The sequence below is a fragment of the Crocuta crocuta genome, unplaced genomic scaffold, assembly GCF_008692635.1.
Source record: "Crocuta crocuta isolate KB4526 unplaced genomic scaffold, BGI_CrCroc_1.0 scaffold138, whole genome shotgun sequence".
Taxonomy (NCBI): Eukaryota; Metazoa; Chordata; class Mammalia; order Carnivora; family Hyaenidae; genus Crocuta; species Crocuta crocuta.
Genome location: NW_027532585.1, coordinates 6893493 through 6907455, shown reverse-complemented (window position 1 = coordinate 6907455; position 13963 = coordinate 6893493). Strand labels below are relative to the sequence as shown.

General features: G+C 45.5%; 1 protein-coding gene across 3 annotated transcripts in view; it reads right to left on the bottom strand.

Annotated features, from left to right (window-relative positions):
• Positions 1-13963, bottom strand: part of ABLIM1 (actin binding LIM protein 1) — a 312956-nt gene that overhangs the window by 155462 nt on the left and 143531 nt on the right. Inside the window, exon 1 of one of the 3 annotated variants that reach the window (XM_077779559.1) lies at positions 13842-13957. The exons of the other annotated variants lie outside the window; for them this stretch is intronic. Coding sequence (XP_077635685.1) covers positions 13842-13857 — 16 coding nt within the window. The 5' untranslated portion in view covers positions 13858-13957. Of the gene's footprint in view, positions 1-13841; positions 13958-13963 lie in introns of those variants that run through there. 3 annotated transcript variants of the gene reach the window in all.

Sequence of the window (13963 nt, the reverse complement as noted above, 5' to 3'; positions counted from 1 at the left end):
AGCATTCAAGAGTCTCTCATGGTTTGCCTCTCTCCCTTTCCCCCACCATTTCCGCCCTTCTTCTCCCCCTTGTTCCTCCGTCAAGTTCCTCCTAATCCTCCTATACGTGCAAACATATGATATTTGTCCTTCTCTGCCTGACTTATTTCGCTCAGCATAACACCCTCAAGGTCCATCCATGTTGCTACACAGGCCAGATTTCATTCTTTCTCACTGCCATGCCTTCTGGTCTCATCCTAAAGCAGCTCGTAGCTCTCAGAGGGCTTTCCCCAAACCATCTAAGCAAAGAATCTCCCTGCTTCCCTACTACCCTCTCTCTGTTTCCTTTCTTTATTCTCACAATCTAAAGATTGTTTCTTTATTTTCTGTGCTCTCCACCACAAGACAACTGCCACTGTGTCCCTAGGATCTTGCACAGTCCTGGCATAAGGTCCGTGCTCCATAAATGTGTGTTCAATCCATTCACTCAACAGGAGTCTGGTTTTCTTTCTTCCCAACAGCCTCCAGGTAAAACTGCAAGCAAGTGAATACCTTGGGTTCACGACAGTGTCCATCCATTAGGTAATTCTGATGATGTCGATACACTCAACTAATGATATAAGATACAACACTTGCTTAAGTCTCTGGCTCAGAAAAAAACAAAAGCCGAAGGGATGAGCTTCTTGACGGGCCAGCCTCAAATCAAGTCTGGTTAAGTTTCTCTCTGACTGAGAACCACACAACAAAGCACAACGTCCAACTGAATTGACTTGTGGGGAGGGGCTGACATGGCCCCAGAACCTTGGAAATGCCAACCCCAGTGTCCCCAGGGCATGACAGGATGCTGTGGAAGGGTGGGCAGGGGCCCCTGTGGCAAGTGGTTCACTGCCTCCAGGAAGAATCCTGGACACGTGTGGCTTCCAGCCCGAAGCACTTTAAAACCACTGCATTTACCAGGTCCACAGGTTCCTCACCAAGTCATTATTAGATACCTCATTTCATTCCACAGCAGAAAGACAGGGGAGGGTCATCAGTTAGCTTGCCCAGGGAATGTGGGCATCATGAACCCAGCTGAAGAATTCCTTGGTGAAGTTCTATCCCAGGACAGTAGGAGCATTGGCCACAGGAAGCCACCCGTGTGGTACTGAGGTAGCGTGGCGTGACTAAGGTTTACAACGTTGCTCTGCTCAAGGTAAACTGCAAAGAGATTGCCCTGCGGAAATGGGGGTGGGGAACCTTCCTGGTCCCTTAACTCATCTCCGGTCTACTCACCTGAGTCCTGAAACCAATCTGATGACTTAACTCCACAACAACAAACATGATGCCCCTGATTCTACTCTGCCAGGAGGAATACTAACAGTAACAACAGCAAGAGCAGACCTTCACTGGGCCCTTGCCATGTGCCAGGCCTCGTTTTAAAATGCTTTACACGTATTAATTGATTCAATTCTCACAACAGTCCTATGAAGTCGGTACTTATAGTATCGTTATTTTCTGATGAGGAAATCGAGGCACGGGGAAGTTAAATGACTTATCCAGGGTCACATAATCAGTAAAGAAGAGAGCTGGGATTCGAACCCAGGCAGTCTGGCTGCAAATCTCCTACTCATAAACACAACTTGTTTCTCAGGTAAACCTATAAAAGCCTGAAGGCTCAGGGGATAATTCTACAAAGCCACAAAGGTGAATGGCATGACGGTTATACCACAAGTGACAAACGAGAAAGAAATGGACATATACGGGGAAGTGTGTTGTAAGTTCAGGCTCCGATCCTGTCTCTACTGGAAATCCTAGCTGAAGGATTAGGGTCTTACCCTCCATCCATTGCAAATTTAATTCTTCCAACCACCCACATGTGACTCTTATTTCCTCTGCAAGGGATCTTGAGCCATTCCCGTCCACTCTGGGCTGTGTACCTACCCTGCTACTTAAAAAATCTCTACAGATCAACTGACCTTCATTAACTTTAATGATGGCAAGATCCATGTCTGAAGCTTTTACAGATATCGTCTCATTTAAATTAACCCTGACAATAAAATATGGAAATGGTGGAATAATTTTTCTCCCATGTTTTTATTATTTTTTATCAAAGTTTAAGAGACTGGGGCACCTGGGTGGCTTAGTCGGTTAAGCGTCCGACTTCGGCTCAGGGCATGATCTCACAGTTCGTGGGTTCGAGCCCCGTGTCGGGCTCTGTGCTGACAGCTCAGAGCCTGGAGCCTGTTTCGGATTCTGTGTCTCGCTCTCTCTCTGCCCCTCCCCTGCTCATGCTGTCTCTCTCTCTCTCTCAGATTTAAATTTTAAAAAAGACTAAATATACCTTTTTGCATAAAAAGCATATATGTTTACCACGCATGACGGCAACTGTCCCCTCCACTCCTCTGCCTGCCCTACATGCAGATGTGTTCAACGTTTGGTGTTTTCCTGACCTTCAACACTACATTTTTTTTTCTTAAACAAAAATTTTTTTTGAGAGGGACAGATTGCAAGCGGAGTGGGGGGTGGGGGCAGAGAGAGAGGGAGGCACAGAATCTGAAGCAGGCTCTAGGCTCTGAGCTCTCAGCACAGAGCCCAATGTGGGGCTCGAACCCACGAACCGTGAGATCATGACCTAAGCCTAAGTCAGACACTTAACCGCCTGAGCCACCCAGGCGCCCCATTCAGCACTACATTTCTTAACACTGTGCCGACACCAGCTCAGTCATTACTTTTTAACCTTCTCTTACCAATAGGTCTCTAACCACAGTCTTCAGTTAAATCTGTGGTCGGTGTTTATACTTCAAGAACGCAATTATTGTTCTCCTAAACTCTGGGGTGCATCCTGCGAATAGATTCCCTTTTCTTGTACAATATTTTGGTTCTCCTGGATTTAATCATTTCCTTTTTCCTGCCTGCCTACTTTCTGATAAATAATCCATTGTGGTTATTATTATTTTTATCAGTTTTTTGTTGTAGGTCTCATGTTTCCAGTGCTCAAACTCATCAGATAACTTGGAGACTTATCTGGAGAGAAAAGGGCATTCTCAGTACCATTTTTTACTGAAGAAAAAAATGGAATCTCCTGGAGGGTAAGAGTTTGGCTCTCTGTCCTCTGGGAAGTGGCAGAGATGTGTTCATCTGATACGATGTGCCAGCATTCACCCCTGGGCAGCACACCACCTCCAGGTGAATAAGAGGTAGAGCCTATGGGCTGCACAACTCCAGAGGGGCCCTGCTTCACTCCAGGAGGATCAGAACAGCACCCTGGAGGGCAGCGACGCACAGGCTGCGTAACGAAAGGGCCTTCCCATCTCCTCTCCAGATACCGCCAGATCGTCGTGCATAGTACCGGCGCCCAACAGCTTGTATCAGCTGTGCTCTGTGCTAGGCAGCTGCAGCTCTGCGTCTGGCCTTGTTTGCTTCGTTCCTGTTTAGTATCTGCCTCCTCTGCCTACTTATTATGCAAACCCACAATATGAGTGCTGCCGACCCGTGGCTGTGTGGCTTTCACGGTGGGCACGGCTTTTTCCTGGGGGCGTCTCCATCATACCAGCTCCCTCCAATGGCAAGTTGCCACTCTTGGCCTCTTGTTTCGAAAGTCCAAGCTCACTGAGAGTCCCACTGCACGCTGCAGGGGTGCCTCTCACTCGAGACAGGAGTGATGGCAGATACGCCCTTAACCGGAAGGATGGTCATGACTTTCCTGCGATGCTGAAGGCTTGCTCTGACAACTCAGCTCTCAGACATTCCTGAGAGAGGAGTGACCTCTCTCCAAAGCCCCTCAACTACAATATTTCTGGAAATGCTCTGATAGGTGAAAAACGAATACTATGTGTGTAGCACACGGTGCCCAACAGACAGCGGAAGAGCTCTGTGCTGATGGTGGGGGAGACAGTCCCTGACAGGCTGTCCTAGCCCTGAACTGGCCCTTCTCTCCTTGGCTGAGAGGCAAAACCCAAGGAAACCCAGTGAGCACGGTGACAGGAAGTGGTGATGTAGAAACATAGGGGAAAGTCTCCTAAATGAAAAAGTAGTTCTAAAAATACCAGGCTTAGAAGCTGATGAGGCCTGAATAAGAGTTTTCTTTGGGTTTTCTGCTAAACTTGAGCCAAGAAGCATTTTACTCTGAATTTAGCAGCAGGGTCAATTCTTAATTGTTTTAAGCACCCAAAAAGAGGATACCAAACTCTGGCCAACTTCTGTTTAGGATCAAATGACCACTAAAAGATTCTACAATTGTTTTGTCAAAACTTTTCCAGTTGCAAGGGAAGAAACCCAACTTCACCAAAACATCCCCATTGTAAGAGTATCCAAGATAGAAATGTGGATGCCCAGGAAAGTACCTTATTCTGTCTTCATCCAATAAAACTCTGGTTTTCAAACTTCAGTTTGAGCTACTGAAAACATCAAATCAGTTCAATGCCTCAGGACCAGCATATTTTTAAAAAAGAAGAGAATAAGGCACCTAGGTGGCTCAGTTGGTTAAGCATCAAACTCTTGATTTTGACTTAGCTCAGGACCTCACCGTTGTGAGATCCAGCCCAGCATCAGGCTCTACACTGAGAGTGTGTAGCATGCTTGTGATTCTCTCTCTCTTCTCTCTGCCCCTCCCCTGCTCATGTACACTCTCTCTTTCTCTCCATCTCTCTCTCAAAATAAACTCTAAAAAAAAGCAAGTCAGTAGAAGAAAGGGGTGCCTGGGTGGCTCAATCAGTTAAGCATCCGACTTCGGCTCAGGTCATGATCTCAGTTTGTGGGTTTGAGCCCCGTGTCGGGCTCTGTGCTGACAGCTAGCTCAGAGCCTGGGGCCTGTCTTCCTATTCTGTGTCTCCCTCTCTCTCTGACCCTCCCCTGCTCACACTGTCTCTCTGTCTCAAAAATAAATAAATAAATAAATAAATAAAACATTAAAAAAAAAAATAGAACAGAAGCTAGAGTAAATGCATTGTTTCACATGACTTTTATTTTAGCCATTTATATGCATATGCGTGGGAGGCCTGGGTCTGGATGTGTGCAAACACACTCCCTGCTGTGGTTCGGTTTGGTGAGTGCTGCATTAAGCCCCAGACCACAATCTGGAGGCCCTAAGGCTGAGTCTTGCCCACAGACATGTTGTGTTTGGCCCACACAAAGATTTTTTTTTTTTAAGAGAAAGTTGAATCATTTGCCAACGTTTAAACATCTGGAGATTTTACATAAAAATTCCTATTTCTGGTCACTCTTGAAAATTGGAAACTCTGGCCCCTTGGCGCACGTCCCCCCATGAGAACTAGGTGGGGGCAACCAAGTAGCTTCTCTCTTTTGAGGGCCACGCAGTCCAGCTGGCCCCAATCTCCACTGAGGTCACTTGCCTGGTTCTTGGGGGCATCTGTATACACCATCTCTGGTTTTCACCATCCTCGACTCCTTCCTCTTTTCAAAAATTTTTTTAAAAATATTTATTTATTCTTGAAAGAGAGAGACACACACAATACAAGCAGGGGAAGCAGAGAGAGAGGGAGACACAGAATCCAAAGCAGACTCCAGGCTCTGAGCTGTCAGCACAGAGCCCGACATGGAGCTTGAACTCACGAACTGTGAGATCATGACCCAAATCAAAGTAGGATGCTTAACTGACTGAGCCACCGAGGCACCCAGTCCTCAACTCATTCTGACCCACGAAGCCATCTGTCCCCCTTCAGTGTGCCCATCACTGTTCTAAGTGACTCACCAGAAGCTCCTGCCAAGCCCAGCTGGCTGCTTTTCCTCAGACAAAGGTTGTGCTTCACTGCTTCCGGGTTTTGCCAATTTGACCACCTCTCTCTTATTTCCTCTTTATCTACTTGTTGCACTCCTATTCATCCTTCAAAGCCTAGCCTGCTATGACCTCTCAGCAGAATTTATCACTCCCTGCACTGTATTCCATACTACTTTAATAGTTCTCTGTCAAATATATTTCACATTGCATCATAATTACTTCTTTCCTTGTCTACAGTCCTTGCTAGAATATGAGTGTGTTCAGGTCAAGAACTATATTTTATTTGTTTCTGTTCTTGATTGCTTACCTCTTACTGGGTTCTGAATACACAGTCTTTAAAAATTTTTTATTTTTTAAAGTTCATTTATTTATTTTGAAGGAGAGAGAGTGTGTGAGCAGGGGAAAGGGATAGAGGGAGAGAGAATCCCAAGAAGATTCCACACTCAGCACAGAGCCTGACACGGGACTTGATCCCACAACTGTGAGATCACGACCTGCGCTGGTATCAAGGCTTAACTGACTGAGCCTGATATACATTTAAGAAAGTATAACCATCTTCCCACCTATACATATCATTCATTCATGTATTAGTTCATTCAGCATCAATGAGCATTTACTATGGAGAAGACACCATGTTATGGATGCAAATTGAATTAAAGCCACCCCCAACTATACAGAATCCCTCAAGGATGATCTTAAACACTCCCTCTTCTAGACAGCCTTTTTTTTTTTACTTCTTTTGAAACACAACTCTTCCTTTGAACCTCCAAAGAACATTGTTTATACCCTTCCTACTGCCTTATGTCCCTGTGATCTGCATTCTCAGTCGGCACCCCTTCCAGCACTGGCGAATTCATTAACCTACTGAAGGCAGGAACTTTTCAGTGTATGAGGCAACCCCCAAACTGCCTTGCAGAGAGCAGACCTCCAAAAATCTGTGATGTGATCAGTAAGCCCATTACTTAATTGTTCGTTGTTTCGTGGGGACCTTTACAGATGGCAGAACTAGTTGTGTCTTCTACATGAGCAGGAAACGCATAACTGGATGCCTGTCCCGCAGATACCACTTTGGCTGTTGGCCCCCAAACTCTGTTCCTCGGTGGCCATCCAGACAGGGTTCCCATGAGTGGCACATCGACAGCAGTCCAGTAGACACTCATATAGCCCTTGTGTTACTTGTGGGACCCTCCATGGATCTGGGAACCCACAGCACCTACCATTTTTCTGAGGGGTACTTAGCTGGCCCTTCCATTTCCCACTAGACACTCCACTGTGAAATAACCTTGCTATCTTTTGCTACCATTTTCTGGGTTTTCTTAATTTTTCTTCAACATCTTCCTTCACAATGTCTCACATAATGAACAATAACAGAAAGAATACAGATAGCTAGAATAGAGGAGAGATAGTGAATATCTATATTTATAGATATAAAACACTCCAAGTATTAATACAGCTCCTCAAAGGCTAAAAAAGGAAGTTGTAGCCTTTGTGAGCCAAGATATCTACTGAAGCCATCTTTTACCAAAGGACTCTAAAGAGCTCTAAAACCCCAGTGAAAAGGCTCACCTAACAGGTCAAGAATTAGGATTGATGCCTACAGAGTGCCACACCTGTGCCTTGACTGCCAATTAGTGCTGCCTCCTCCAAGCCAGGCTGAGCCCCAGTCATTGCTGGGAAGAGGTGCTTTGTACCTCTGTCCCACACCCACCCTGCCCACCCTCTGCCCATCCAATGTCCTATGCTGATAGCAGTATCTGGCCACCCGAATCTCACACAAGGCCCGTTTTATTATGAACCATATAGCCTCATTCTACACTGTAGGGGAGTCACTGAGAATAATGCTCTTTACTTTCGCTTTGACTTCTGTGCATTATTAGTAAAATGGAATGGAGAGGCGATTTACATAAAAGTTCCCACTCACCTGCTTGAAGGGCTGATCATTTTACCCACAGAAATGATAGATTAGCTAGACCATGTCAAAGTGTGGTCTCTGGACGAAGAGCATCGCAACCACCTGGAAATTGCTAGAAATGCAAAACCTCAAGCCATTCCCCAGACCTACTGAATCAGAAACTCTGGGAGCAAGGCTCAGAAATCCGTGGTTTAGCAATCTCTCCAGGTGGTTCTGATGCCTGCTAATGTTTGTGGACTATTGCCCTAGATAGTAATTTGCCGGAAGTATCAAGGAAGCCAGGATCTTCACGGTTAAGTCCAAGTATTTAAACAAATCAGCCTGTTTGATTGCAACTGGGCATAGAAACTAGCCCCTTGTGCCCCCGAGGGCACATTGGACCATAATAGCATTAATCATGTCAATGTGAACACAAATACAATGTTTCAGAGAAAAGAGGTCAGGCATACAAATATTCGCCCTCCCCGGTGTTAACAAAATTTGCCCTTGAATACACAGCTCCTGCCAATTTGGGATAAACATACCTCTCAGTATGAGTCACCATCAGGCCAACACACAATGAAATAGGAAGCTGGCTGGTTTCTACTATGGTGTGCCCAGATCAGGCTCAACCACAATGGGAGAAATCTGCACCACTCACCGATCACTGAACCTTCTGAAAAGTTCTCCGGCTCTCTAATGCTGGCTCAGGAAAATGCTCGGCATTTTGAGTTTGGCATACTAGAGACAAACAATATCAGGATTCTTCTTCTTGTCCCCCCAAGGTCTGTGATATGATGTCACAGAGAGGGTCCCCTCCTCAAAGTGAATCAGATGAGATTTTCGTCTTGGTTGGGTGAGTCTACCTTAGGATGTCTTTTCTGTGCGGATTTGGAAAAGTCAATTTGTTGTTCTATAAAAGAAGGTTTCCGTGATAGAGTCCAAGCTGTTTCACCCTTTCTAGCCACCTGACCAGGTAATCAGAGAGGCAAGAGGCAAGGCCACCCGAAGTCTGGGTGTAGCTGGCTCAATCCCCAGCTTAGATTTTCACTGTCTCCATGTTCTTAAGTCTACTCCCTCATCAAAAATTGTTCTCAAGAGCTCCAGTAAATTTAAGTCACTGTGTTCCTTCTCTTAGATTTACTTATATATTCAGCCTTAACTCTAACTGTAGAAATGAAGTCTTCTTTAATTTCTGGATAAACATTTTTTAGACATCAGTGGGTGGATGGCACAGGGAACAGGATTTATTATTTTTTTACTGTGAAATTCTTTTCCTTAGCTTTGAAAATCCCAGTATCCGGACAGCCCTACTGTAGTGAAGGTAAGCTGAGCAGAGTCTACTTCTGGTGAGAGTAGCACTTTCAGTTAGATCATAGTAAGAGCAGTTCACACTTGGGTTTTTTTCCTCTCAGGCAGAATAGGATAAAAGCTCGAGCTTCCTTCCCTCCAAAGATGCAAAGTTCAGAACCGAGTTGTATGCATACATCACCCATTTATTCTGAAACTTATAGACAATTTATTCTGAAACTTATAACATCACATTGTCTCCTTTAATAGATAGCTTCTCTTTAGACCTTGTTTAGGAAATGTCTGGTCATTGGTGTCCCCTTGGAAAGGTTGGGGCTTCTCAAGTGAAGGAAATGATGAAGAAGCGAGACAAGCCCAGGAGTGCGGTAGGGGTGAGGAAGCAGAGTTGGAAAAACTGAGTCGAGGAGAGGCTATTAAACACTAAGAAGAGGCCTGAGGAGCAACTCGGATCTGAGGAATCGCTACATCACAGAGAAAGATCTACTGTTCCCAGACCTCGCAGAGATGGAACAGAAGTGGATTTCGATGACATCAGGCAGTGTGCAAGCACCTGAGTGGGTAGTGGCTGTGTGTTTTGGGGAGGAGTGGGATGGGGAGCAGATACCATTAGAGGCAGCAACACCAGACACCTGTTAAGGTTGTTTTACAAGACTGTCAACAAATACTTGAGGAGAGAGCACTATTCTTAAGTCGTATGGGTGATTCAGCTGTTGTTTCATTTCCCTGGTGTTTACTTAGGTGTAGAGAGTAATTCTAGAAGAATTTACAGAAGGGATGGGCCCTTGAAATGCATTATAAGGAAGCTGAACTTGAGTTAGATCTTTGACAAATACAGAGAAGGAGAATATAGGTATTTCCCACAAGGGCCGGAGAGAAGAAATATCCTCCGTGATGATCCAAATAGGACCGGTGTGGGGAGAAGAGGAGCAGAAGTACAATTAGCAGAGGTTTGGGAGCCAGACAGGCCTAGGCGGAAAATCAGCTCCTGTGCTCTCCAGCTAAGTGATCTCTGGCAGGTTTCTAAACTCCTGTCAGCCTTCTCTTCCTCATCTGTTAAAGGGGAGGAATACCACTGACCTTGACAGTGTATAGATTAGAGACCATATATTTAAAGCTCTCCACACAAAGCCTGCCATTTAGCATGTGTTCAACAATGAGTGGATTTAATAACATTAAAAATAAGAATAAAACAAGATGGACTTAGTCAGGGATAGGGAGGAGGTAATTTAAGGGCTTAAGGAATCTTCTATGATTAGCAGGAAGCTTTGAATTTTACCCCGTCACTCATCTAGGTTTTTGAGCTGGAAATATGATGACATGGGTGTCCTAAGAGGATTACACAGGTGCCAGTCTGTAGGACACAACAGAGACAAATACACCACTGTTCTCAGAAGCTGCCTACCAAGAAACAAGATGGCTGTGTGTGTGTGTATGTCCATTCACCTGAATGTCAGGTGGAGAGTAAACATTTCTCCCTCGAAGGTGCACCGAAAGGAGTTTCATTGGATCCCACACTACCTTAAAAGCAAGTTGAGCCATCCAACGGTCTCAGAAACCAAACAAAAACTGTTGTGCCCAAATGTAAAATTCTATTTACCTTGATGTGTCTCCCTCACTGCTAAATTCTTAGCCTCTCACATGGTTTCCAAGCCCTAAGCATCCCTTATTATTTAAATCAGATGAGGGTTCACTCTCTAGTGTTTTTTCTTGTTTTCTCTAACAAAAATAATAAATCCCTTCTGTACTTTTAAAGCTTGTACCAGAACACACACACACACACACACACACACACACAAGCTAGACAATTATAGCTTTTAAATGAGGATAGTGGGCCTCTGGAGTTTAGGCTGATGAGAGCCTATTCAGGAAGGCAGATATTGACTGATAAACCCACAAAACTCTCTCCTGCTTATTTGCCACAGGATACAGCAAGGGTAAGATGTCCTTGAACACATCAGAGAAATAACCATTTCATCAAGATTCTTCTGCAACCAGAAGTGGATGGGCAACCGGTTAGCAGGAGAAAAGAGAGTGACGGTCAAAATGTGCTGCCATTCCACACCAGCAGAGGTGAGATCTGCCAGCAAGCGTTCCCTCCCATCAGGGTCAACCCCAAACCAGACACGTACATGTGAACTTTACCCAGGAGAGAAAATAATGGTTCCAACCAATGTGAGCTAAGCCATCCTAAGTGGTGGGCGTAATGGAGAATCTATGTCACTCCTTCACAAGGCCTCGCACATTCCTCAGGATGGACGCTGCCATGATCTGAACCTACTCAGGGGAGACCTATGTCAGCTCCGGGAGGAAGAAGCTAGGCGTCTCTGGGAGTAAGAAGAAACAAGAGAGGACTAGAAGAGCCTCAGGATGGAGAAGACACAGGTTCAGGTCCCAGCTCCGAGCACCAGCCGATATGTTTCAGCTGCTGAGAATCTGTGATGGGCAGATACTACCGTGAGCTGTGCACTAGAAAGTGCTGCTTCGGAGGGGCTCACCCTCGAGTGAGAGAGCCAGTGGATGTCCACACACTGTGTAAGTGCAGTCACTGATCCATGCACACCATCTGATGGAACACAGAGGATGAATACTTGGTCCAATTTCCACTGTGTGACCTTGAACAATTTCCTTACCCTTTCTGAACCCCAGCTTTCTCACCTCCAGGATGAATGCCTGGACTACGTGCTCCCCTGCGCCCTTCCCACTTTAAAAGCTACGGTGGGGGGCGCCTGGGTGGCTTAGTCGGTTAAGTGTACGACTTTCGCTTGGGTCATGATCTCATGGTTCGTGGGTTCCAGCACCGCATCAGGCTCTGTGCTGACTGCCAGCTCAGAGCCTGGAGCCTGTTTCGGTCTGTGACTCCCTCTCTCTCTGACCCTCCCCTGCTCACTCTCTCTCTCTCCTAGAAATAAATAAAATTAAAAAAAAAAAGCTACGGTGGAATTTCCTTCTTTCCACAGAAGCTCTTATGTACCTGCCCCACATCCTGCCTTCCTCCGTTGTTGGCTGAGGTGGGTGCAACTGGGGAGCTGGGAGGTAGCAGCATGGACTGGCACAGACCTCAAAATAAAAAAGGAACAGCCTTTAATCAGTGGCTAAGGGCTAAGATAATGCTAGTATGTGACCTCTCGGTGGCCCGTCTCAACGTGCTAGTTAGAAAGTGGCTACTGACCTGTAAAGTAAGCATGAGCCCAGGCAATCAATCTGAGTTTTGGGACACCTGCAATGACTCAGAAAAAGAATTGCTCTTTGGGGACCACTGATCTGTGGTTTAGAGCAAGTCTGGGGCTTTCCTGGGCTCCACGGGAATGGAATCAAGATGTGGCTTTTGTAACCCCCTTTCCCATCATCCGTAACTTACTTATATTGGGGAAACAAACTCAAATCCATGAGCAACAGAGATCAGGGCTGGGGTTATTCTGGTTGGGTAGAAGGTACAAACGGAGAACCGTGGTCTTTATTAAATGTCAACATCTGTATATGTGACTCTGAGGGGTCCTGAAAACATTCCCCAAAGAGAGGAAACATCATTAGGAGCATCTTTATTCACACCAAAGCATTTCACTCAATTACCACTTCCTCAGTGAAAGACCAAAGCTAATTCAAGTGATTATTAAAGATACACAGGAGCAGAATGGATAGAGCAGAACCACGTTTTTCTTTGTCCTTAGGTGCAGCCTTAGCTGTCATGATCCTACTTCTCCAGCCGTCCATTAGTATAACAAAACCAAACGGAGTTTCCAGCAGCAAGGATCAATTTGAGTTTGGCATGTTTACCTCAAAATTACTCCCTGTAGCGGCTTTCAGTGAAAATAGATAAATCATTGAAATGGTTCGAGGCAGACGCAAAAGAACAGACATCCATGTTTACGGAGAAAGTGATGTCCCTCAGCAAGAAAGTGTGGCAGAATAAATCCAAGCTCATCAAAGAGCAAAATTAAAGGGTGGTTATTCACATTGTAAAATCATGTGTTGAAGGTCCCTAAGGCATATTATTAAGGGGGGAAAAACAAGTCACAGAAAAATGGTAAAATGATCCCACTTTTATACTCCTACTCCTCCTATCTCTCTCCCTCTCTCTCTCTATTCCTGTCTAGAAAGATACACAATATTAACAAATATTCCTCTAGAGAGAAGGGGGAACTGAGGTGGACAGAATAGAGGCAGGGAGCTTTCACTTTTTGCTCTCCATTCTCCTCCAGCATTTCACGTTCTTAAGATATTATTTTATGTATTACTGGGATAATTAAAACCAAGGATTGCTGTGTTCTTTTACATTTTCCAGATAAACTAATAATTTAAAATAGAATTCAATTCTGGAAGATTTAATTTACAGTTCAGGACCACGCCCAGTTCAAAAAATAATGTACACCTGTGCGGAGTGCCCCACCTTCTCCCTTCTGACGTTCTCTCCACCACCTGATTTGCCCCCTTTGACGGACATCGCATCCTTTAAAAAGGTTGGAGGGGTGATGAGGGGAACCGCAGAAATGCCAGGTGATTAAAACAGCACACCTGAAACCTTCAAAACAGCTCGCTTCTCTTTCCAGCCCATCCCGGCTACCCTTGGGCATGTCCCATTATAGCACAAATCTGGACCCTTTCATTATACATCTTCATTAACTATTGACTTGAGGGGGGACGGTAAGGAAGAGGATGAAGGCTAGCTATGGTTGGGGGCAGGAAGGCAACTCTCAGCCACGGCAAAAAAAAAAAAAAAATTCAAGATGCAATTCCAATCAAAAGAGACACGCATTAAGGAGCTCAGCTGTACAAACACTCCAGAAATAGGATGTGCTTCCGACGCCGCGGCGAAATTAAAGGTTCTTAATGACTTCACAATACAGAGGTTCTCGCCCCCAGAATATGTCTGCCCGNAGGTGGCCCAGCCCTGCAGCACCACTGCAACTTCTGCAACCATGCACCGGGGTCGATATTTATAATTACCTTTCTCCTTCACCATGGCAACCGGGTCCTCTGGCGAGCGGCGCCGAAAGAAACAGCAATAAAGTCCAGGAGCCCGGGCGCTCCTGGGCGGACCGACCCGCGGTGCAAGCGCTGCGAGGCAG